Raw genomic sequence first — 27104 nt, 5'->3', positions numbered from 1 at the left:
CAACGTCACACTTGACTGAGATGAAATGATAATTTGGGTCCCCACCTCAAGAACTGGTGTGATATCTTGGTTCCTTCTGACTGGGAGTAGGGAATCTTCCTGTTCCAACCTCACCTTTGCCACAAACAGGAGTAAATGAAAATAACAACAGCCCCCCATACAAGAATGGGCATTATAAGAATCATTGAAATAAGGTATGCAAAGCTCTTTGAAAAGGCATGTTATAAATGCTTAATATTGCTGCTGCTTGCTCGATAACACACACACACACAAACTTCAGCAGGTATTATTGTCTCGCATTCATTTTACCAATGTATCAAAGGATTTCTATTTCTAAAAATTCTCATCCTTGACTTTTGTGGTGATTAGGGAAAACACATTTTGCTTCTTAAAAGGGAGAAAGGGAAAAAAACCATAATAAGAAGGACCTTTTATTGTATGGGGAGAATGCAAAACAAACACACACCAGCCTTTACAGAAAATTATGTTTTACTAGCCTGCATTTTAAGAGAATTGTGTTAGAACAAAACAAATACCAGATGCCTATTTGGTTTATTCAGTGGAAGAGGGGTGGTAGTGAAGAGCGGGGGGGGGGGGCGCATCTCTCTAGCAGCTCTCTGTTGCAAGCGGCTTCTGCTTTTAGTTAAACACTATACGTGACGAACGCATAAAAATGAGCGCTGTTTGAAAGCAGCAGGTAGGAAGTAAATGTATCCAACTGTAACTGCAGAATATTCCCTCTCCTCTAAGGCGATGCTGGGAGAGAGAATTTGCAAGCCTATGACTGTTCCATTGGAAGAAACCGAGCCAATGCTCTTGGACAAGGTCATTTTTCGATTTCTTTATTAAAATATTTTTGGGACTTTTTACTACCCCTTTTTTTTGGGGGGGGGGAGAGATCAAAAAGCTGGCGTCAGACTAACTTCCTATAAAGCAGACAGTGGGGATGGGTAGAGTAAGGGGGTGGAAGCAGTCAACTGCAAAGAATAATACAGCAGTAAAATCCCACAGTGGAATATCTAACAGGACAGCCTGACCTGGAAACTCTTAGGGCGAAAACGCATGGTCGTTTTATCCTCCTTTAATCCCTGTTTCAGCCAGGATTCAGCCTGGATCGAACGCATGCGTTTCGCCTAATGTGCGTTCGATCCTGGCTAAAACAGGGATTAAAGGAGGATAAAGCGACCATGCATTTTCGCCCTTAGAGAGGCCAGGGGCTACGGTGGCCTCCACTTTTGCCTCATGCTGCCATTCCTGCCTTTGGCCAGAGCTGGAGAGCAGCGCATAGAATACACTGCCATCGTGAGGTCGCAGTGAGCTCGAGTCCTGGCACGTGATAGTTCAAGAGTTGTAGAAGAGCGCCTGGGCAAATCCAAACACCACTACAAGAAGGGTTGCACACATGAGTTTTGTGAGATTCAGGAAAACGAAAGCCAATTTCACGTGTTGATCTCAAGGATCAAGCCAGGGACGCAATTCCTCAGAAAGTCATTCAGAGGTAGAGAATTTTAATTAGACCGTTTTGTCTCACCAATCCTTATTCTTGCAAAGATAACAGTGGGCCACAGATTCCGGTGAGGGCAGCACCCTAGTTAGTATACACCAGGAACCTTTTGGCCTATTACCTGAAAGGGTTAGATCTGGCAAACCCATTCTGCTAGCAAAAGAGCCCCATGAGAGCCAGCTTGGTGTAGTGGTTAAGAGTGGTGGTTCAGAGCGGTGGACTCTAATCTGGAGAACCAGGTTTGATTCTCCACTCCTCCACATGAGCGGCAGACGCTAATCTGGTGAACCAGGTTGGTTTCCCCACTCCTACACATGAAGCCAGCTGGGTGACCTTTGGGCTAGTCACAGCTCTCCCAGCCCCACCTACCTCACAGGGTGTCTGTTGTGGGGAGGGGAAGAGAAGGCGATTGTAAGCCGGTTTGATTCTTCCTTAAGTGGTACAGAAAGTCGGCATATAAAAACCAAGTCGTCGTCTTCTTTCTCCTCTTCCTCCTCCTCTTCTACATACGAATGCTCCTTGTGTCTGGGGAAAGCACCACTGGGTCATGGATTAGAGCAAAGCTTCTTAAACTGTGGGTCGTGACCCCATATGGGGTCGCGTAACTGAATGTGGGGGGTCGCAAAAAAAAATTGGCAACAGTAAATGGTAAAATTATATGCATACCAAAGAATTGAAGTCCCTCTCCTCCCCAAACCTCGCCCTCCTCAGACTCCACCCCAAAAACCTCCCGCCAGTGGCGAAGATGGACCTGGCAACCCTATATGTAGCATGAAGCTGTATATTCATGCAATGTTTACATTTTTTGGTAAATGAATGCCATTAATCCATTCACAATGTCACGCTCTCCCAGAGTTTTCCGTAAGACTATTTTGGGCAATTTTTTCAATCTAGAAGATATTGTCACAGATGCTTGGTTTTTCAGTTCTCAAAACTGTGAATTTGTGTCTGCAAAGATAACATGCCTCTTCTGCACAGCAAAAAAAATGTTATAAAACAAACATGCAGAGTTGAGAAAAAGACCTTAATCCCATTGCTCCTTTGCAAATCTATGTACACAGAATCAACCCCTTTACCTCTTCAGTGCCAAGTTTCAAGAAGTTCAATGAATACAAGATTGTTTGGAGTGGAATAGATCTGCACGAGAAGCTAAGTGTGAGGAGAGAGGGGCAAGCAGTAAAAATGAAAGTGAAACCTTTTGAGTAGAATACACCCCAAGCCTTTATGTAGGAAAACACGATTTAAATCCTGATTTAAATCGATTTGATTTAAATCAAGTCCACCTTGCCCTGATCCCTTCACCCCAGAGCCTGCTGCTGAATCAGAGGTGTTTTTACAACTGCCAACTTCCGGGTAGCAGCTGGAGATCTCCTGCTATTACACCTGCTCTCCAGCCCATAGAGATCAGTTCACCTGGAGAAAATGGCTGCTTTGGCAATTGGACTCTATGGCATTGAAGTCCCTCCCCTTCCCAAACCCCGTCCTCTTCAGGCTCCGCCCCCAAAATCTCCAGGTATTTCCCATCCCGGAGTTGGCAACCCTCTCAAAAGCCCGAACCACCTCAATCAGTCCTTGCCACTGTAACTGGGCGTACTGGCACTGTACTGGGCGTACTGGCACTGTACATACTGGCAGCCTGCTCCAAGAGGGGAGGGGACCATATCTTTACCTCCTTGAAAGAGTATTTAAATCAGGGGTGTAAAACTCATTTGTTAGGAGGACCGGATATGACATAAATGTCACTTGGCCGGGCCATGCCTCGCCAGCCCAGATCGAAAGCAGGGGTGGCTACCTTGGCTGGCTCGTGGGCTGGATAAGAGCTCTCAAGGGGCTGGATCCGGCCCCTGGGCCGTGTGTTCGACACCCCTGATGTAAAGCTTCAGTTCACCTTCAGCCTTTGCTGGAACGACATCCATGCTATAGCACTGTCGGCTTCGGTACGCGCTGCCTAGACTGCTGGACCTTAACTTCAACCAGGACACACTGTAAGCAGAACAGAGCCACTACATCCAGTCCAGTTACCCGAAACACCCTGGTTTATGAAACACTCATGGGAAAAATCTGTAGCCCAGGTAGAGATTTGCACTGGCATACCAATTTTGCACATACAGCGGGATTACGTCCGTAGCAGTCCAGGACCGCAAGCCTCAGAGATAACCAGATACCACCGGCATCACATTTCAATCAGACTTTAAGCATTCTTTTGATAGGAGCCAAGGAATTTTCATTAAAGTCCACATAACCGGTGGAGTGCAAAGCTGAGCGGCAACCGTTGCCTTTATGAATTACCTGCCTACCAAACTGTACATGTTGTTCTTTTGCAATTATAATCTGAACCTTATCTTTAAAATAAAAAAAAACAAGCACAGCATGCATAAACAAATGTGCGTTTAATGAGAACGGTTGCTTCATAACAGCGCTGCTGCCTCTATCTACAGCCAGGGTGGGAACAAAAAATCCGTTGCCTGGGGCATTAACTTGTGGCCAGGAGTTCTGAAGGTTCTTTACACACCCCAGTTACATTTAAAAAGGAACATCGTTCTAGCCTTTAGGGTTGAAGAATATACATTTGAAGGGGAGGGGGAATAACAATCACAAGCGCTTGCTTGCGTTTTCCGGATTTCATAATGCCATAGCTCTAAAATTTTTGAAAGCTGACCCAGACTTCTACAAAATTAAAGGAGGTTAACTTATAATTTATAACTCGCTGTCCGTGTACAAGATGCCTGTGGAACAGGATAAAAAGATGAGCTCTGCCAGAAAGAATTTACAACCTTCATCTAAATTGGAGTCAAAAGAAGGAAGCCAAAAGATAGAAGAGGCAATGGTCAACAGGGAATCAACTTGGGCGATGCAGATGAACATAACTGGGCCTCATGCCCAGAAGAAACTAACCCTAAAATGGGTTCAGGTTTTACCCATTTCCAAGCAAACACGTGCCGCATATCCACAAAGTTGTGGTTGGCTGCGTTCACCATAACATTATGACCCTTAAGTATGCCAAATGAAACCAGGACAATGTATTTACGGACTTAAACTGTATTTTCCTTTCCCCCAGGAACCCAACACTGTTCTGTCCTCAGAGGATTTGTCGTACCACCACCACCACCCTGGGACGTCGGCTAGACCGAGAAAGCTGACTGGCCTCAAGTCATACAGCAAGCTTCCACGGCAGAGCCGGGATTCAACCAGATCTTAGCCATACACTCCGCCCACGATGCCATGCTGCAGATTAGATTAGAGCCAGTGTGGTGTAATGGTTAAGAGTGGTGGGCTCTAATCTGCAGAACCGGGTTTGATTCCCCACTTCTACTCATGAAGCCAGCTGGGTGACCTTGTGCTAGTCACAGCTCTCTTCGAGCTCTCTCAGCCTCATCTACCTAACAAGGTGTCTGTTTTGGGGAGAGGAAGGGACGGAGATTGTAAGCCGGTTTGATCCTCCTTAAAAAGTAGAGAAAATCGGCATTTAAAAACCAACTCTTCTTCTTCTTAAGTCCCATAGTAAATTTCTAATATGGGCCCCAAAGTTGACCCACCAACAATTCACAGCAACATGGACACACACCACATTGAACTGAAGGCTACTTACACCCATGATGCAAAGCGGCCAACACCATAGCATGCTGGAAAGCATGTCCTTGCCAGAACCTGTGGGTTGGATCTAGCACACGATTTCCACTTGTGCAAGAGCTCTTCCCCAAGCAGAAATATAAGACGATGACTGGGGTAGCCATTTGCGCCTAGTCAAACTTACTGATTCCTTACTTGCATTTCCACTTGTGCAAGATCTTTTTCTGGGTATTGTGATACATAGGGAGGAAAGCCTGGGGTGTTGCACAAGACTCTGCACAAGCAGAACTTTGCTAAGTCCACTGAGGTTTAAATTTACACACCGCTGGGTCCACATCTGTACAACACACAGCTCAGGATTTGGCTTAAAGCTACCATTGCAACAAGCTTTGCATAATGGAGGCACAATTCACTCTTATACACACACAAAAAAAGGTTTTTCTTGTGGAAAAGCAAAGAGAAGCCCAGCCCAGGAACGCCTCAGGCGGGCAGTACTTTTGCTCTGTCCATCGTGCAATTGCTTCTGATGCAACCTGATCATGCTCAATGTAGAGGCACAACAGAATGCTTCGCCCATAGAAAAGAATGACTTGGATGGAAACAAGACCAGTTAATCATGCAGAGACATCATCCTCCAAAGTGTACTTCACACTCAACAAGAGCCTTACAGTGAAATCCTAACCAGATGTACACCCTGAGTCAATGAACTCAAAAGGGTACAACTGCGCTCAGGATTGCTTAATCTATTTCTGTCCACCAGAGACATTGGACATAACAGCTTCCAAAATGGAAAACTCTGGTAATTGTTTTCAGGGCTTTGTTCCCCCCCCACCCACCCACCCACCCCGCAACAGTCTTTCCCCCCTCATTTCTGAAGAGTCATTGTCTCATAAAATTAACAATGAATGGCGGCCAACAAAATATTAGTCATGTTTGGCAGTTCCAATGGGTAATTTATGTGTTTATTTGTTCGCTTCAGATGACAATCCATAGGAATTGTGTGAGAGTCAACACATGTACAGAACTGTAAACAAGGAATGGGGAACAAAACCACAGAAATCATTTAATCCATTTTTAAATAAATTAAGTGGTAAATTCACCTGATTGACTGTGCAAGTCAAATCAAAACCAAAGCTAAAGTTTTTATTATTATTATTATTATTATTATTTATACGCCTTCCTTTCACATGGTAGAAGGGATATTGGAACCACCAATCTGATATGGAGCAAACACTCCATGGAAGAAAAAGAGTTGGTTTATGTATTCCAACTTTCTCTACCACTTAAGGGAGAATCTAGCTGGCTTACAATCACCTTCCCTTCCCCTCCCCACAAGAGACACCCTGCGAGGTGGGGGGGGGCTGAGAGAGCTGTGACTAGCCCAAGGTCACCCAGCTGGCTTTATATGTAGGAGTGGGGAAACCAACCCGGTTCACCAGATTAGCGTCCGCCGCTCATGTGGAGGAGTGGGGAATCAAACCCGGTTGTCCAGATTAAAGTCCACTGCTCCAAACCACCGCTCTTAACCACTACACCACGCTGGCAGGAGTTGTATTCTGTTGAAGTAGATGAGTGAGCAACACCATGCACAGACAGTTACTTGGATGAGCTATACTTAAGACTGTCAACAGTTTCCAGTGCCTTTGGGGTTCCCCCCCCCCCACTTAAATTTAAACAATGCAAATGAAGTACAAGCCCTTAAATTTTAACTCTTTATTACTCTAATAAAAATAATTTCCCCATAAACTTTCGAACGACTCTTTGACAGTAATAAATAATGCACTGCAACTCCACATAAACTTTTGAACGTGTTTGAATATAACATTCAAACCACACTCCCCACCCCCCACCAAAGATTTCAGTTTGAGTATTGGGACACAAAACTAACATGGGGTGTTTTTAAAGTTTATTAAATAGAGGTCAAATTAAACAGGCCAAATCAGACCATGCTCTATTCAGAGCAGTGGTTACCAACCTTTTTTTGACCAGAGACCACTAGGACTTTTTTGTTCGGTGCAGGGACCCCAAGGTTCAAAATAAAAATTCTGAGAAATTGAAAATAAACTTTAATCATAACTGTTAGTTAAACATTAAACTTATAAAAATATATATTCAAATATTATTCTAATAGAGAACTTTTAATTGAAAATATTAATTTATTATGGGTTTATAACTTTGTTTCACGGACCTTAATTTAGTTTTCGCAGACCCCTGGGGGTCCACGGACCCCCGGTTGGGAACCAGTGATTTAGAGCTTCAGGAAAAAAATTCCAATCCATACTTTCCAAGAAAACTCAAATTACTACTGGCCACTAGCAGTCAGAGATTCAATAACTACTGGACAGGATAAGCTTTTTAAAGAGTACGTTGTAAAGTAGGGGAGAGTTGATGACTCAGAGACAGGGCATTTGCTTTGCGTGCAGATAACACCAGGCTCAGTTAGTAGCTGAAGGATCTCATTGAGGACAAGGTGGTATTCCCTTCTCTGCCTGAGATCTTTGGACAGCCAAGCCTGGCCAGAATAGTGTACGCTGACCTAGCTGGATCAGTGGCCTTACTCCATGTACAACAATTTCATAAATTTCATACTTGCTGTATGTATCGAGGTAGATCCCATTGTCTTCCGTGAAGCCTTCCTCCAGCCTAAGATCTGTCTTCCAAAAAGTGGTTCTTCCTCCAACGTAAGAACCACTTAACCACGTAAGAACCACTTAAGTTGGAGGAAGGCTTCAAACTTTACTCAGTAGAATCCACCTCAGCACTCATAAATGCAAGCTGTAGGTCTACTTTCAAGTTTTTACCATTCTCAACCTAGCACACCATAATGAAGAGAATGCCAGGTTACATGGTGAAGAACCAGGGTTAGATCCTTACTTTGTCATGTACACCCTTTCTCTCGTTCCTACGCTGGAAAGACAGTGTGGAGTAGTGGTTAACAGCAGTGGACTCTAATCTGAACAACCAGGTTTGTTTCCCCACTCCTCCCCATGAAGCCTGCTGGGTGACCTTGGGCTAGTCACAGTTCTCTCAGAACTCTTTAAGCCCCACCTACCTTACAAGGTGCCTGTTGCGGGGGGAAGGGAAGGGAAGGTGACTGTAAGACACTTTGAGACTCCTTTTGGTAGAGAAAAGCGGGGTATAAAAACCAACTCTTCTTCTTCTACCCCACCCCCAAATAACCTTACCTCATGGGGCGTTTGTGATAAGATTATTAGATAAGGATATATTGGAACACAACAACTACCCCCAGGGGTTATACAAGGCAGCGAATAAGCTTTAAAATGCTGCTGTCGTTCATCTCTATGTAACCATCTCCCTGGTGAATCTTTATAATCTTAAAAGAACAGCAGGACAAAAAAAAAGAAAGAAAGAAAGAAACGTGAAAAGAAAATGATAACAAACTGAACATTTTAAAATGTCAACTTGTCAGGGGAAGGATTTGGAGAGTAAAATAATAAAAGGAGCAGATTAAACATATAACGCCAAGGAGCAGAGAGGACCCTAATGGCATACCATTTGAAATGAAGAGCACGCTAATTGTGCGGAAGGCGATCCATGCTATGACTCCACATGGATGTTCCTAAAAAAAGCATGCTTAGAATTATTCATAGCTTGTTGAGTAAATTATTGGAGTATTGTGTAGTGGTTAAGACACATGAAGCTGCCTTCTACTGAATCAGACTCTTGGTCCATTGAAGTCAGTATTGTCTACTCAGACCGGCAGTGGCTCTCCAGGGTCTCAAGGTAGAGGTCTTTCACATCACCTACTTGCCTAGTCCCTTTAACTGGAGATGCCAGGGATTGAACCCGGGACCTTCTGCATTCCAAGCAGATGCTCTACCACTGAGCCACAGCCCCTCCCCAGTAGAGCATCTGCTTGGCATGCAGAAGGTCCCAGGTTCAATCCCCGGAATCTCCAATTAAAGGGACTAGGCAAGTAGGTGATGTGAAAGACCCCTGCCTGAGACCCTGGAGAGCCACTATGTTGGTCTGCAGTAGATTACTAGAATCAAGTCCAGTAGCACCTTAGAACCAGCAAGAAGAAAATTCTGTCCACGATGTTAGCTGGTTTGTGGGCTTCCTAGAGGCACCTGGTTGGCCACTGTGTGAAGAGACTGCTGGACTTGATGGGCCTTGATCTGATCCAGCATGGCTTTGCTTATGTTCTTAAATATAGATGTACAGGACTCCCTGGGAGAAAATTCTGTCCACAATGATAGCTGGTTACAACAGCATTTTTTACCAATCGCTTGCAACTTTACAGCTGTTACTGCTTCCATTGCAGCGTCTCGCCTGAAAATTGTTGCCTCGCTATGCTAAAGGAGTCCAGAAAACCGCACCCTGCCACTATGCATCACGCAGGCCCAAAGGAAAGCCAGTAATTGTTTATAGACATGCAAATCGTCAAGGTCAGAGAGTTGGTCACAGTTATCTCACCGTGAACAGTAAAGGTACACGACTCACATCGAGGGAATGAACCTGGGCTATTGTATAATTTTACCAGTCATGCCTTCCATGTCTCTCCCCCCACCCTCGCGGTTATTTCATCATGTTTAGATCCCTTCTGGAAAACCTGGGAGTGTTTTACATGGGGATTCCCAAGCAATTTTGCATTTGGACTCTGATTAGGATGAAGCCAGATTCACACTAACCATGTAACGGCATTGAGTGCATGCTAACTGAGACGAGTCTCTCTCTCTTTTGTGTGCGCTGGAAACATTTTAAATTAAGCTATGCATTATTCAGCTCACAAGCTGCCGAACCCCTGAGGGATACTAAAAGCAACATATGACAAAGGTATAAATTGGACTCCCCCCTCCCCAAGGACACCCACCCTGCAAAAATTGCAGAGAAAATTATTTCTGCCAACAACCCCTTTGGAGGGAGAGGGACGTTTCCACCCCATAGCGCCACTGCAGTCATTCGGAGAGGGACATACCCTGTCTCTGACCACATTGGGGGAACTTAACTTTCCTTGACCCCCAAGCCCAGTGAAGAGGGGGGTCAAAGGGATTTGGGCTCGAATACACTATGTCAATGTATGCATGAGGGGCGCAGGTCATAAACACATGAAGCTGCCTTCTACTGAATCAGACCCTTGGTCCATCAAAGTCAGTATTGTCTACTCAGACCGGCAGCGGCTCTCCAGGGTTTCAGGCAGAGGTCTTTCACATCACTTACTTGCCTGGCCCCTTTAACTGGAGATGCCGGGGATTGAACCTGGGACCTTCTGCATACCAAGCAGATGCTCTAACCCTGAGCCATCAGCCCCATATGTATACCTACTTTTGCTATGCAGTTGTTGAAGACTGGGTGCAAGTCCCTCCTAGCCAGCACACACACACACACAAGCACAACATGCGGGGAAGAGGCTTCACACGGAGGGCCAAACAACAGGTCAGTTCTGTTTGCATGTGTTCAAGGAAAAGTGTCTACGCCCACTCCCATATCACATGAAGATCACCAGTCTCGTGCAAACCGGAGTCACCATCCCAGAGAGTTTTACGCAGAAACCAGCGCGGCCCAGGACTCAACCAAACACAAATCACAGGTCAAAACCTGCCATGATCGTCCAGGTTATCCAGTATCACAGTCTCAGCCGTTTCCCAAGGAGACTGAGTTCACCTGTTTCGCAGCATGAAGTCATCAAAGGCAACAGAGACACGTCCAAATCAGCTTGCAGTCATTTTTTCCTACTAAACTCCAAAAGCGTAATTCTTTCCCTCTGATCAGCTTGCTTCTCTTTAACACTGCTCAGTATTCATAACCGGGCGCATCACCTGAACACATGAAGCTGGCTTATACTGAACCAGACCCTTGGTCCATCAAAGTTGTTACAGGCTTTGACATATAAGAGCACATGAACATGGTATTAATGTTGTACATATGCAGAATTATTCAGAATATAACACAACAACACATTCAAACTGAAAAAAATATATATAAAGAGGTTTAATTTCCTTTTAAAAGGAAGCAGAATATTCTATGCAAGACGCTTCTGCTTTTATTACTTTATCAGAGGCTTCAGTAATTTTCCAGCAACATTCTATTCTATTATTACCAAAGACCTTCCCAAATGAGACCCGGTTTCTCATGTCCTATATAACTATTGAAAAGCAGAAACCGAATGTCAGATTCCAATGACTTCACATGCAGATATGCTCTCTATCCACTCATGTAATACTGATAATGTTGTAATGTAAACTATAATTGTATTTTATGATTTAAACATGAATGCTAGATCCTAGAACTTAATGAATGGGTTCAAATGAAATGTATTTTTTCTGTAGATGAGAATGATACTAAAATTGACTATATAGAGTGTTGATAAAGCTTAAAACATTGTTTATAGTTTAGCAAAATAGTCTCCTGAAAGAGGAAGTCCAAATAAGGTAATGGAATAGGAGGCTACTGAGCATGTGCAGTAAAACTGTTTCTTGATTGAAAGACAGTTTCACCTACATTGAGAAACGGTTTTCACATCCATAAGGTGACTGAAACAGTATAAATACAGGCACAGAAAGGCTAGTATTTCAGACCTCTCTGAGAGGGTCTCAAGAAGAGGCTGTTGGTATGTGTGGCTTTACAAATATATTATTCTAGAGTGTGAATTAGATACTTTGAGCTAAATCAGACTTATTTGACTGTTATATTTTAAGTGTTGGATTTTAAAATTGAATACTATGTAGAACTTGCTTCCTTTACAGTATACATTGTAACCATACATTGTTACTGAACATTAAGACTTTGTAACTTGCATATACACATATTTACTGGAAGTCCATCAATAAAAAGACTTGCTTTTTTAAGTGAGTTAAGTAGTTGAGTCCTGCTCAGTAGGTGACTATCTGAATAAGATAACATACCACTACTCAGGAAGGGGTCAATTCTAAGAGCATAGTCACTCGAAAGGCACTGACCCGCTTCAAAGTCAGTATTGTCTACTCAGACCGGCAGCGGCTCTCCAGGTCCTCCAGCAGGGGTTTTTCACATCACCTACTCGCCTAGCCCCTTTAACTGGAGATGCTGGGAATTGAACCTGGGACCTTCTGCATGCCAAGCAGATTCTCTACAAACTGAACCACAGCCCCTCCCCTCGAGGGTTTTGCTTATTTCTTCGGGGGACGGAAACGTTTCCTACCAACGAGGATGGCACGATTTGACAGCCGATACGTTTTAACTGGTGTTCTCAAATACATAATGAGCCTAGCATCTTTCATTATGAGCTATATGCTTATTAACAGTTTAGCTTTATTGCTACAGCAAATGTTACCAAGCTTCTTCATTTAAAAAAAAAGCCTTGAAAACAAAGTTGAGGATTTCGATGATACACTCGACGCCCCCCCCCCACTCCCAGTTCTCAAATACCCCCCTTTTTAAGGGAATCTGAAGATGACACCACACAAAAATCAAACAAAAATCAATGTTATAAATATGTTTTACCACTTGGATTAGGAAAACTATTTAAAAAAAAAAGAATTCATCTGCCTGCACACTGCACAAACAGCAAATCAACAGAGATGAAGAACCATGTCTATCTCATCTACGCGTAAAGAAACCAAAAGCATTATGGGTTTTTTGTTTTGTTTTTTGCTTAGCAAACCAACAGAGATGAAGAACCATGTGTATTTCATCTACGCGCAAAGAAACCTAAAGCATTGCAGGGTTTTTTTGCTTTACAAAGCGTAATCTCCCATGCTAGAAGCCCAGGGTTGTTCTCTCCTTCATCTGCAAATAATGAGTTTGATTTGCCGAGGCAGCCTCCGATTTGGCACCTGCAGAAGATAGTGGGTGCAATTTTGATGGCACACATTACTACAGTTAAACATCCAACTCCCTAGCGGCACCTGTAAATCAGATACTGTTATCAAATGCTTCTGCAGTTATCTGTGAGTGTGCGGGGGGGGGGGGGGGTAGGAATATCCAAATAGAAGCAGCTTTTTTAAAAATAAAATAAAACAAGTAACAAAGCCTTTAGAACATAAGACCATAAGAAAAGCCATGCTGGATCAGACCAAGGCCCATCAAGTCCATCAGTCTGTTCACACAGTGGCCAACCAGGAAGCCCACAAACAAGACAACTGCAGCAGCATTGTCCTGCCTGTGTTCCACAGTACCTAATATAATAGGCCTGCTCCTCTGACCCTGGAGAGAATAGGCATGCATCAAGACTAGTATCCATTTTGACTAGTAGCCATGAATACCCCTCTCCTCCATGAACATGTCCACTCCCCTCGTAAAGCCTTCCAAGTTGGCTGTCTTCAATACATCCTGGGGCAGGGAGTTCCACAATTTAACTATGTATTGTGTGAAGAAATACTTCCTTCTATCTGTTTTGAATCTCTCACCCTCCAGCTTCAGCGGATGACCCCGCATTCTAGTATTAAGAGAGAAGGAGAAAAGCTTCTCCCCTGTCCACTCTCTCCAAGTTGGCATGCAGAAGGTCCCAGGTTCAATCCCCAGCACCTCCAGTTAAAGGGGCTAGGCAAGTAGGTGATGTGAAAGACCTCTGCCTGAGACCCCAGAGAGCTGCTGCCGGTCTGAGTAGACAATACTGACTTCAATGGACCGAGAGTCTGATTCACTAGAAGGCAGCTTCATGTGTTCATGTGTACTATGCATAATTTTACAGACCTCTATCACGTCTCCCCTTAACCGCCTTCTTTCCAAGCTAAACAGCCCTGAGCGTTTTAACGGTTCCTCATATAGTTGCTCTAGCCCCCCTGATCATTTTGGTTGCTCTTTTCTGCACCTTCTCAAGCTCTGCAATATCCTTTTTTTAGGTGTGGTGACCAGATTCTTCTGTCATCTCATTGCAGGATCAAGTGTGACTATAATAACAAGCATGACTACAGTAACACCTATAACTAGGCAATATGTATTTCAGGGCCTTGCATGGATATTGTGCAAAATTTTGCTTTTGCTTAAACTACGAGGGCCAAAGTTTTTCTTGGTGCTGATATGGCATATAATTTTTAGAATAAGTTTAACATAACCAGCAGATACAGGTCCCCAGAAATGTTCAACTGCATGCGCTCAAGAGATGTGAAGTAGCTACAGCCCCCAATGTGCTACCTTCACTGTCAACTACACACACACACACAACGACTGACCAAGTTACACATTCCTCTTCTGTAGCCTGATCCTAACCATGTTCATCTGGAAGCTCTCCCAACCAACTGCGCTGGGGACTGGCTGCCCAACACACGCATCTAGGATTGCAGCTGAAGATGAAAAAATTAAGACTGCAATCCTATCCACCCTTGCTTCTAAGTAAGCCCACAGTCAACTCAGCGCAACTTCTTTCCTAGTGCGAACACACTGGATAACCATAGAGTAGAATCATAGAGTTGTTAGGGACCACCAGGGTCATCTAGTCCAACCACCTGCACAATGCAGGAAATTCACTACCTATCATCCACACCCCGTGACCCCTACATGCCCAAGATGCCCTCCCTCTCATCATCTGCTTAAGGTCATAGAATCAGCATTGCTGACGGATGGCCATCTAACCTCTCCTTAAAAACCTCCAGGAAAGGAGAGCTTACCATCTCTCGAGGAAGCCTGTTCCACTGACGAACCGCTCTAACTGTTAGAAAATTCTTCCTAATGTTTAGACAGAAACTCTTTTGATTTAATATCAACCCGTTGGTTCTGGTCCGACCTTCTGGGGCAACAGAAAACAACTCGGCACCCTCCTCTATATGACAGCCCTTCAAGTACTTGAAGATGGTTATCATATCCCCTCTCAGTCTTCTCCTCTTCAGGCTAAACATACCCAGCTCCTTCAAACTTTCCTCATAGGACCTGGGCTCCAGACCCTTCACCATCTTTGTTGCCCTCCTCTGGACACGTTCCAGGATAAGTCCCATCCATGCTTCGTACCAGCCTCCACCCAGGCACTGGAGAAGTTTCACTCAAAGAGAGAGCTCAAGTAAACAACATAAAAACCCTATTAATTTAAAATGTATATTTAATTCAGGAATTACTACATCCACTGACTTTCATTTAGGGTTCTGCTAGATAGCACAAGCCGTTGATTTGCAACGAGTCTGATGCTAGGAGCCCCTGAACAGTAGGGGTCTAGAGAAGAACTGAAAACTCATTCTAGAAGGAGCAGAACCTATCATGTAGCTGGAAGAAGAAGCCTTCGAAGAGATGACTATCGATGACCAACTCAAGTTACAGACATTCCTCTGTTTGGGAAACTCAAGGGGATTATAATTGAATACAAACGAACCGTGAGACCCTTCAACTGACCGCAGCAGACAGCAAACTTAGTGTTAAAAACAAGATGCAAAGCCAAGAATAAAATGGTAACTCATTACAATTATGTGGCCTCAAAGGAGGGTTGAGGTATGAAGAGAACTTTAAAAAAAAACATTGTTCTAAACACAGTCCCTTTGTTTCAAAGCCAATCTGCCAAATTAAGACTCATTCTGATTCCATTCAATTGCACAGAAAAGTATGAAATATACAAGTAAAAAGGGAAATTAACAGTTGAAGCTTTTATATATAATAGTTAAGGTACTCAGAAGGGGGGGAATCTAGTTGAACAAGCTCACTCAGGCCAGGACAGTTTATTAACTGCCTCACAAGCAATACTATTTGGCTACTTACAGCAATGCCTCTAGCAGCTAGAAAAATGGTCCATGCTTTAGTCCGAAGCCTGTGGTATGATACAAAACAGCCAGCGTGGTTTAGTGGTTGGGGAGTCAAACTAGGATCTAGGAGATCCAGGTTCAAATCCCCACTCCGTCATAGAGCTTGCAGGTTGAACTGATCACTCTCAGTCTAACGTACCTCACTGGGTTGTTGTAAAGATAGAGGAAGAAAGTGTGAACTCTGAGCTCCTTACAAGGGCTGGAGGAAAAGCACACTAAATAAACCATGTTCTAAAACGTCAAATGCAACTGCCTTTGGCTCATCCAAAACCATTTGGTATTGCTGACGAAAGTACCAAAACTACACTCCTTGATTCCAGACACAAAAGTTGGCAGATGGATATTACAATGTTCTGACAAGGAGAAATTTGGAAGGGGGGGACCCCAAAACAATACATACACATGCTACTTCACACACATCCTACTTCAACACAAGATGCTTGTTTATTTAATTCATTTATACCCCACCTTCCTCGACAATGGGGACCCAAAGCAGCTTACATCATTCTCCTCTCTGACAGTTACAGTGGTTCCTCAGTGGAACAGGCTTCCTCGGGAGGTGGTAAGCTTTCCTTCCCTGGAGGTTTTTAAGAAGAGGTTAAATGGCCATCTGTCAGCAACGCTGATTCTGTGACGTTAGGCAGCACATGAGGGGGAGGACAGGAAGGGTTGCATCAGTGTTTGGCTCTTGTGGCCCTTTCTAATTTGCCCAGGGTAATGCTGATCGCCACTTTGGGGTCAGGAAGCAATTTTCCTACAGGCCACATTGGATCCTGGAAGGCTCCCCCCCCCCCATCTTCTGGGCATGGCGTAGGGGTCCCTGGGGTGTGTGGGGGGGAAGGTAGTTGTGAGTTTCCTGCATTGTGCAGGGGGTTGGACTAGATAACCCTGGTGGTCCCTTCCAACTCTATGATTCCTCCATTTTATCCTCACAACAACCTTATGAGGTAAGTTAGGCTGAGAGAGTGTGACTGGCCCAAGGTCACCCATGGAGTTTCCATGGCACAAGTGGAGATTCGAGCCTGGGTCTTCCAGATACTAATCTGATATTCTTAACCACTACGCCCCACTTGTATCTGATGAAGGGAGGTTTGACTATAGAAAGCTTTTACACTGGAAATCTTGTTGGTCTGTAAAATACCACTGGACTCGAAGCTTCCTCTTCCGCTGCAAGCCAACACTGCTACCCACCTGCAAGTATCCCAGTAGACTGGGAAGAGACCACCGAGATGGATCCCATGGAGGTCTTTGCTGTCTGCTCTTGCTAAGTGAAAGTGATTGTATCTCCATTAATATTTTCACATGTGCAAGACATACTAAAGGGTTTGTTGCATATTCCCAAAAGAAGAAGAATTTGTCCTCTCCTTCATTGCTTCAGAAGCAGAAAAAGTCCCCTTCCTACAAATATTTACCCAGGGTGTGATTTATCTGGATCATATTACCTTTAGCCAGGTACAGTCTCTTACTGGATCAAGGCCCCTTTGTAAGCTAGAATTCCTTCCCACGTAGTTTTCTGCTTCTCTTTGTGCAAAACATGTCAATTCTTGCTCGGCCAGCAGACTCCTATTCCTTAAATTCCTCCGTCAAGCACAGTTTCGCTTTTGTGAATCCATATTCGTCTCCTCCGTCTTGGATCGCAAGGACTGCAGGACATTATACAAAGCTATACAGTTTCTTAAACAGTAATTTGGTCGCAATAATTTTGTTGCAATGGACGGCAGTGTCTAATACATTGAAAGACAGCAACCGATGTGTTGGCCCCCAAAAATAGGCAATACGAAGAGAGTTAAATAATATCCAAGTCAAATTTGGGTTGATGAAAGATTATGAAAGCTTTTGAGGGTCCACAGAGTTTCTCATCAGGCACAGTCATAAGAAACCCAAAAGATTACATGTTCCTTAATACAACATAGAATTTGTATTTTTATATCACCGTCCTTTATATGCCTAAATGGATGATTGCTTTAAAAACAAACACTAACATGCAGAATTACTCCCCACTTCCTCCAACACATGGCACATCCTTAAATATTATCCAAGGTAGTAATACAATACATAACTTGTGCTCATTAATTCTTCTGCTCCGAAGTAATCAAGCAGCTGATGCAACTGATACATATTGCATTACCACCCATGGAAACAGTTACAGCCTATGGATAAAAAAAAAATACAATAGACTGTTTAACAATACAGAAAGGACGCCATTTATTAACAGAAGCTTGTAGCAATTAATTTGCCTCTCACTATGGAAATGGCTATTTACATCCCTGGTAAACTCCGTGAGTATTCCTGGTAGGGAGTGCAGGCAGATGACAAAAAACAGATAACGTCAGGAAATCAGATTCAATCAAGCCGCCAAACAACCCTACATGACACTAAAGAAACACTTGCAATCTTTTTTTTTCTTAAAATGATATTTTATGCCAAAATAGGAGACCCGTCATGCGGAACTGCTAGGATCAAATGGGCATTGCCATGCTAGACATCTGCAGTGACCCTGTGTGACCCAGAAACCCACACAATCCAGTTTAGGGTTCCTCCCCCACCCCCAGCATCTATCCTGTGCCCCCAAAACCCCATCCTCCTGTGCACGTTCCGTTTCACTTGCAGCCAGTTCCTGGATATATATTTTTTTCTTCACAATTGCAACCACACTAAAATTTGAGAGAAATCGAGGGCATTATTTCATCCACCACCAGCAGCAAATTCTTCTGTGAAGATAGGGTACCACAGCTGATGTAAACCTGCTCCCACCCAACACCAAGGTAGGCACAGTGAACACATGAAGCTGCCTTATACTGAATCAGACCCTTGGTCCATCAAAGTCAGTGTTGTCTACTCAGACTGTCAGCGGCTCTCCAGGGTCTCCGAAAGAGGTCTTTCACATCACCTATTTGCCTACTCCCTTTAACTGGAGATGCTGGGGATTGAACCCAGGACCTTCTGCATGCCAAGCAGATTCTCTACCACTGAGCTACAGCCCTTCCCCATGCCACTTTGTTAATATAGGAATTGTGTTATAATACCCTCCCTCTCATGATCTGCCTAAGGTCATAGAATCAGCACTGCTGACAGATGGCTATCTAGCCTCTGCTTAGCATTGGTGATTCTATGACCTTAGGCCGATCGTGAGAGGGAGGGCATCTTGGCCATCTTCTGGGCATGGAGTAGGAGTCACTGGGAGTGTGGTGGGAGGTAGTTATGAATTTCCTGCATTGTGAAGGGGATTGGATTAGATGACCCTGGTGGTCCCTTCCGACTCTATGATGCGATGAATTCTGATACAGGATAAAGCTATGTCGTGCAGGCATCAATTTCCTCCCTTTATTAATTTATTAAGTATGCTCTGGGCAGTGTATGTCTCCCTCCCTCCTTCCTCCATTTTATCCTCACAACAACCCTGTGAGGCAGGTTAGACTGAGAAACAATGACTGGCCCCAGGTTACCCAATAAGCTTCATGGCCGAGTGAAGGATGTGAACCTGGGTCTCCCAGATCCTAGCTTGGCGCTCTAACCACTACACCAAACTGGCTCTTCAGGTGAATAACCCACTCCATCTCAAGGGCTCTGGAGTGAATAATAAGTTGATCATTGCCTTATTCCAAAAAGCCCACAATTCATTTTAACATAGGTATAAAACTGCTCCGAGGATCGATGAGGAACAAAAGAGGAGGATCCATGACATCAAGACGCTGGCCAATCTGCACCATCCATCTCTGGATTCTGCGATACACATACAGAGATAGTGGGGAGTTTTTTCTCCCAAAGATCTCAGCCCTGGAGAGGGAAAGCATGTTTGATTTATGTGCAGCAAGAACATTTCCAAATCCTCTCCACTGCTATAAAAATGTTGCATCTGGCTTCACGGTTAACACACGGCTCTCAGAAGCCCACCCTAAACTACTTATCCCCAGCTATCGTTTGGTTTTACGGTACTTCCAGAAGATGTTCAGCCAAAACATTTATCTATGTTTGGAAAACAGCTATGGGCAATCATTTCATGTCTTTACGAGCTCTGTGGAACTTCCATTATCCGGATATGCTTGCCAAGGGTGAGGTCCAGGTTTTTGGATGGGAACAAGGAATTATCTGCACGAAAAAAAAAAACACCAAACCCTTCATGTTCCCACTTTGCTTTCTGACAGTAACATGGCAGCGTTAGTCAATTCTATGTATTCCAGATCATGAAATGTGAAATTACTTACACATTCAGATTCATTTTCCAATTCACTTTTTCAACGGCCGTAAAGCTGTCAAACAAATCGGTTGCCTTTCCTCACACCAGCTTGCTCAACTATTTCCCTACACACAAACAGCCCCCCCAAAAAGAAACATACATTAAGCCCCAAAGAGAAATTCAGACACACAAACATACGACTATCATTTATATTAGACTGCCTACACCCAAACTTTCGCAACAACAAACGCTCCTCTTTGCAAGTATTCAAATCAAGGGAATGCAACTCATTTCGGGTAGCATCGGCTTCATCTGCTGAGATGTTTAACTTTGATGGAAATTAATTAGCTTGCTCCTGCAGATGGATTTCTTAATAAAACCTGGGAAGACTGAGCTAAATGTGTTAAACAGTCGTCGGCATATTACAGAAGGCAGAGAGCTTATCAGTCGGGCACATTAAAAACCATCAGACAAGGTAAAATGTGGGGTACTCAGCAGTTATCTCTAGATAGCTTTGGGGAGCTGTTAATATCTGCTTCTATCGGTGTGTTTTTTCCCCCCAGAGAAGTAATGTATCCAATCTTAATTCTTCCTTGTACATCTGCCAAGAACGGTACAGCAGAAAAACATTATTACTGGGTAGCTTTATGGTATTCAGGTTAATTCCACAGAAATTCCCACAGATTTCGTTGGGACCGAATCCCAGGTTAAGTGTGGATAGGATTGCAGCCTTAAAACCTCTTTAAAAAAAACATAAAGAGAGGGACACTCTGATTATGTAGTTTACGCCGCTTCCCAAAAGGTTTTCCACGCAGCTAGCCATTCTTTGCTTGCCTCTGCCAAGATCAATAGGCCATTTGCTGAGTAACTGCAATCCTGTCCATCACAGACGGCAAGGTAACATAAATTCTTCTGCTCATTAAAGATCAAGTGTCAGAGAAAATTGGGAGCCTGTAGGATACTGGATTTGCCCAACTGTACGCAAACAAACCAACTCAACCTAAACTGTGAACAACAAACCTCTTCTAAACAAAAATCCTTAATCTAATTTACAAAACGCACGTCAGAAGTAAACCAGAGTTGTTTGCGGGTTCATACTGATGTCTGCCTTGTCTATTTATTTAAGTCATTTAAACCATGCCTTTCTCCCCAGCGGGGACCCAAAGCGACTTGCATTTTTCTCCTCTCCTCCATTTTATACTCACAACAATCCTGTGAGGTAGGTTAGGCTAAGAGGGTGTGACTAGATGAGAGGGTTGGACTAGATGATCCTGGTGGTCCCTTCCAAATCTATGATTCTATGACTGGCCCAAGGTCACCCCAGGAATCTTCCATGACAGAGTGAAAATTCGAACTTGGGTCTCTCAGACCCTAGCATGACACCCTAACCACTACATCACAGAGCCTCTCTTGCAAGCTAGATCTACATGGAAGTTCACTGCAAGACACAAACGAAACCACCATACTTTTGAACCCCAGAACAAGAAAGGCAACTTGCAGTAGGAAATCGTGGGACATTATTTACCAGGTGATGTTATCTACCTTCAAGCCATAAAAATCTGCAGCTGCCCATTTCGGCATTCTAATCCTCTGTTCAAGGGACAGGACATTTTTCCTACAGGCCAACCGACAACCCAGCCCCAGCAACTGAAGATGAGGTCTTCTGTCTCTGCACATAAAAGCTACATATAATCTGGAGGGGCTGTGGCTCAGTGGCAGAGCCTCTGCTTGGCATGCAGAAGGTCCCAGGTTCAGTCCCCAGCATCTCTAGTCAAAGGGACTAGGCAAGTAGGTGAAGTGAAAGAACTCTACCTGAGACCCTGGAGAGCTGCCGCTGGTCTGAGTAGACAATACTGACTTTGATGGACCCAAGGGTCTGATTCAGTATAAGGCAGCTTCATGTGTTCATGTGTATATGGAGACATTCCTAGAGTTCCATCAGTGGGGCTAAGGATATAATATACCGCCTGGTTTCCAAACATCCTTCATGATTAGACCAAACATAAGCCTGGGAAGTTTAAAGTTGTTTCTGAAAACTTTCTGGAACAGCCATATTCTTCTTGTTGTTGTAGTTTTTAGAGCCAGCGTGGTGTAGTGGTTAAGAGCGGTGGACTCTAATCCGGAGAACCGGGTTTGATTCTCCACTCCTCCACATGAGCAGTGGACTCTAATCTGGAGAACCCAGCTGGTTTCCCCACTCCTACACATGAAGCCAGCTGGGCGACCTTGGGCTAGTCTCAGTTCTCTTCGAGCTCTCTCAGCCTCACCTACCTGACAAGGTGTCTGTTGCGGGGAGAGGTGGGGAGAGCAAGGGAAGGAGACTGTAAACCGGTTTGATTCTCTTGAAAAGGGTACAGAAAGTCAGCATATAAAAACCAACTCTCATTCTAAATAAAAATATCAGCTTTCCTTCCATCTCTGCAACATGAAGTTGCCAGTCTCCTTCAGCTATAGCGTGTATCAGAGTAGATAAAATGTGCTTATAAAGAGATCCTGTCAGAATTCTATAAGTCATGTTTCCCCACAGATGCGACCTTGTCAGATTTTATAAACCAAGGGCAGAGCCAGGCATGGCCAGGACTTGAACATGAAAAGGGAGGAAGAAAGAAATCAAGCATGGCAGAATTTCTATACCTGTGCCTCCATGTGATTTTTAGGGAGCGAAATACATACTTTCAGATGGGGAAAAAACTGGCCTTATCTGTTTATGGACGTTTATAAAAATAATTTCACTTGCCTTTTCCCTCCAAGTACCATACATCAACACAGATCAGCATGCCCTGAAAACCTACAACCAGTGGTGTCAGACAACATTCTCTTTTGCCCCAGACACAGTTGAATTTTTGTGGTCAGGAGAGGAAACGCAACCTTTGCGCATTCCCAGGGATGAACAGCATTCAAGACTTTGGGCTATCGTCGGTCTTCATCAGAACCCAGGAATCCCTGATTGTTTGATGAGCACAGATTAGGTGCAAGATTGAGCCCCCAAGTGAAACCTCTGGCAGAGCGAACTGTCCGAAAACAAAAAGAACTGAAAGGAGTTCAATGTCATAACCAGCACCTCTGGAATTTACAAACACAACATCAGTACTGTGGAAACATCTGATTAACCACTGTCTCAGAATAGTAGATCACACTCCAAACAAAGGAGTTTTCTGAAAGGTTTCTGGTATTTAAACCATCATTCACATACACAAAAGCAGATAAACATTTGCTTGTTTGTGTATGCACAGACAATTCTGAATGGGGATGGGAGACCTGAGTCATATGCAAGCTACATAAGTCATAATATTGGGAAACCACCAGCGTGACGTTCCCATGACCTATAGGCATCTACATAGCTATCCTAATTGGCTGTCTGTGGAAGAATTAGACGTTTGGCCAGCGTGCAACGTTTCTCTTCCGAAGGCTCTTACAGGCAGGAATGGAGTTTGCTCTTGAATTTGCGTGTTTGACTCATCGATCTCCCAGACGCTCCCAAACGACAGCCGGGGGATATTGGAGGCTCGTGAGCTTCCAATCCTGTCTACGGTTTCAGGGTCCACGCTCTTCTGGCACATATAATCAGCCCTTCTGAGCCAACAGCCATTTCCAATACAACCCCCTTGTGCACAGCATTTGGACCTCTGGCAACCTTTCTCAAGGTGGAGGCAGGCTATTCTTCACCAGGGAACCACCATTCTGCAAATACAAGCTGCGGTCAGCATTTAAACTTAACTAATGAGTTTCAAACACCCTCATTATCGCTGCAAGCCCTACAGAGGCCAGTCCTGAAAAACTGCTGTTTCAGCAGCTGCATGTAAAAAAATAAAATCACATACATAACTGCAAGCAATGTTGGAGAAGATGGACCACTTAAATGGCCAAATGATGCAGTCTTAGTGGGAGCTTCATCAGTCCCGAAGCCAAGCAAGCAAGGATGGTAAGACAATGTTTGGGATAACACCTATGACTGGGCCCACCCATGAGGACAAAGTAGTGTAGCAATCTTGTGAACTGAACAGAATCCTTCATCAGGTATCAAGTGCTCTGTGCAACTCACAAGCTAATGCACTTTGCCAATAGATGGGCCAATAGGAAGTTGTCTGTGAACCATCTTGCATCCTATATTTCTTATCAAAATAATGTGTCAAGTTGTCTGAAGTGTTAATATTAAACATATCAAAAAAGGGGAAGAGGGGAAAAAACCACAGACATGGCAGGAGTGGGGGGAAACCGCCGGAAATGTTTGTACCACTGGAAATAGCTGTCAACATGGAAAAAAACACACATCCAAATGGGAAGTGGAGAAATCCCACATCTCAACATTTCTCTGCTTTTACAGCTGTGCCACGCAGGGAAAATAAATCTGAGAGCTAAACCGCAATCTGTTACACAGAACAAATAATTCAGTCCAGTAACTGGGCGCGTAGCCTCAGATAAGAAAACCGAGGCGAACAGTGACCTAAACAGAATCACTACAAACACACCCATTTGAGCGAGTCATCAGATTTCACTGAACTTTGTTCCAGGCAATATTCAGCTGGGTTAAAGAGGAAGGCACTCATCCATGATGGAAATGTGAACATATTTGGGGGTGGGGGAGAGAGCGAGAGACAGGGATGCTCCAGGAGACCTAGTTGGTTTCTATCTGTGACGGGTTACACACGGAGGGAAGAGTATTACAGGTTCCTAGCCTCTGCCACATTCTGGACCAAGAAAGCCATCAAAATTAAGCTACAGCCCTTTGCCCTAGAAAGAAGTCCTTGTGAAATCAATAGGATTCTGATCCTACACACAAACCAGTAGAAATAAAAGCCATTAGGTTCGAGGGGACTTATGCTCAACAGCAAATAGCTTTCCATCCTCACTTTCAATTACTGGCTTGAGGAGTTGGGGATAAAGGTGAAGCCTCCAAACTTAGTGTCAGTCCTGGTCTGAAGTTTATGGCAAAGACTAACTAGGAGTGAATAACTTGACTGGCCACATCCTGTTATCAAATCCCCACTACGCTGACCGGTTCTCCTCCTTCGCACCTGCATTTATGTTTTATTGGGAAATCAGGCAGCAGAAATGGAAGGGAAAAAAAACCCACTGGGCCTGTCCCATCCATGCTTAAGCTGAATTTTGCTTTTGGAAAGAGAGAGATACAAGGTCACATGGACCACATAAAGCCGTCACCCTAGATACCTGCGCAAGAGAGAGAGAAAAGACCCCCGAGGGTGACTTACTTTTCATACTCGGTGTTGTCTCGATCGCACCGTGAATCCTTGTGCTTTTGCCAGTCTTTACCATGCTTGCAAGTGGTCAAGAGAAGAACATCCTCTCCGTTATGGACATGATATAAGGCATTCCTGGTGTCTGACCCAATCCCAGTCAGGTACCTTTTCCCCTTGAATACCAACATATACTTCCTGAGCGGAGGAATGGTGTTAAACCTCAGGAAGCCCCTCTCCCCTCCTGTCCTCGGGTGATCCTTAGAAAAGAGCGGGATGGAAATGTCAAACTTGGGCCGGAAGTTTTCAGTACTGATGCTAGCTTTGGCCAACATGGCCTGGCCGATGTCAAACCCCACGTCTTCGGTGTAGTCGGGCCAGGTGCCGGAATATAAATTAAAAACTAAATGGTTCCTACCATTGTTCCACAAGTGGAGACTCTGCACTTTGGACCTCAGGTTGTGGACGTACTGCGGGGAGAGCTGGTCTCGGTCTAAGGTATCCAAGCTCAGGACAAACAGGCACGCCTGGCCCGGGTCGGAGGTATAAAACCGAGAGCCCTCGATGGCCGCCAGGATGTTTTGGTAACTTTCGGCGATCTTCTCCCCTTTCTGCTGTGGGTAGACGTAGACCTTGAAGCCGTTCTTCTTGCAGAGGGCGAAATCGAAGCAGGACTCCATCCGGCACCTCTTGCCCTTGTAGACGCTGGCGTTGGCGTCCCGCTTCTGCCGCGGGGACGTGTGCACGTTGTAGTCCTCGTTCTCCAGCTGGTCCCAAGGAACGAAGGGGCGCAGGGCGTCCGGGAATCGGGGCCAGTAGCGCTCGGGGCCGGCGTGCTGCAGCCCATGCCTGCTACTGCGGAGCTCTCGCCTGCTTTGGTTTCTGGACGCTCGGAACTGCACGCCCCCGAAGTAGAAGAGGAAGACCACAAAGGTGCCAGCGGAGAGCAGGATGAAATAGCGTTTTTTGGCCTGCATGTGTCCGATCTGGGTCGAGGGGCTCGCCAATAAACACAAAGCTCGCCCAAGTTGGCCAGTCGACACTTTCAGCTTGAGTCCGCCATCTTCCCGCCTGCAAAGACTTTAAACACTGTTCTCCCACCTTCTCTTTATTCCTTTCCCAAAGCCTTGGACTGATGCAGCGCATGTGGGCGATTTCTTTAACTTTCTCCCCTCCTGTCTTTCATCTTTGGCTCGCACAATGGAGGGGGGGGGAGAGGGAGAGAGAGAGCGGAGGGGAAAGGGAGAGAGAAGGGGGCAGACAGAGAGAAGCAGGGCAGGCGGAGAATCTCACCCCCCCCCCAACTCGGTTTTGCAGAGAGGGCCGGGAATGCACACCCAGGCACACACACACACACACACACAAAGCCCCCAGCTCACCAAAACGAAACCGCCGAGCAGCCCAGGTCCCCTCTCGCCTTCCAACCTGCTGTTGCAAGACTGGGAGAGATCCGTCCCGCCCTCTCCCTCCCTCCCTCTCTCATGCACGCACACACACACACACACACAAACACGAGGCTTCTTGCAGAGGATCAAGGTGCAGCGACCGCAACTCCCAACTCACACACCACGCTCCTGCATCGAGAGAGAGAGAGAGAGAAGTGGGGAAGCGTTCAAGGGAAAGACCCCCCCCCAAAAAAAATAATAATAATAATAATAAAAAGCCCGGCTCCAGAAGCAAAACGGGCAAGCAGCAGCCGGCTCCGGTTCACGCCGACGGCACCGCCGGGATTACATCTTCCAGCCCCGTAACCTTACAAATCCTTGCATTTCTCTTGCCTGCCTTCCTGTCTGCAGCAGCTAGGAGGCTCGGTGGGGTGGGGGGTTAGCAATCCGGATCCCTCCTCGGCGATCTCGCTGCACGGCCCCCGGGATGGAAGCAGCCAGGGATCCTCCTCCTCCTCCTCCTCCTCCTCCTCGGCGTCGTCTTCCCCCCTCCTCCTCCTCCTCCTCCTCCTCCTCCTCTTAGCCCCCGCCCCTCTCAGCCATTCATCC

At 45.0% G+C, this 27104-nt stretch overlaps 1 protein-coding gene and 1 non-coding gene across 2 annotated transcripts in view; both read right to left on the bottom strand.

The window, feature by feature from the left end:
• EXT1 (exostosin glycosyltransferase 1) overlaps positions 1 to 26318 on the bottom strand; it is a 292727-nt gene extending 266409 nt beyond the window's left edge. The window contains exon 1 of the mRNA XM_056854327.1: positions 25126 to 26318. Coding sequence (XP_056710305.1) covers positions 25126 to 26087 — 962 coding nt within the window. The 5' untranslated portion in view covers positions 26088 to 26318. The remainder of the gene's footprint in view (positions 1 to 25125) is intronic.
• On the bottom strand, positions 8861 to 8932 carry TRNAS-GGA (transfer RNA serine (anticodon GGA)). Its single transcript has one exon. It is a non-coding gene; the product is annotated as a tRNA-Ser (tRNA).
• Positions 26319 to 27104: the final 786 nt, after the last annotated feature.

This window comes from Euleptes europaea, chromosome 8, assembly GCF_029931775.1.
Source record: "Euleptes europaea isolate rEulEur1 chromosome 8, rEulEur1.hap1, whole genome shotgun sequence".
Lineage (NCBI taxonomy): Eukaryota > Metazoa > Chordata > Lepidosauria > Squamata > Sphaerodactylidae > Euleptes > Euleptes europaea.
Note: the sequence above shows the minus strand (reverse complement) of the source record. Positions and strands in the feature narration are given on the sequence as shown.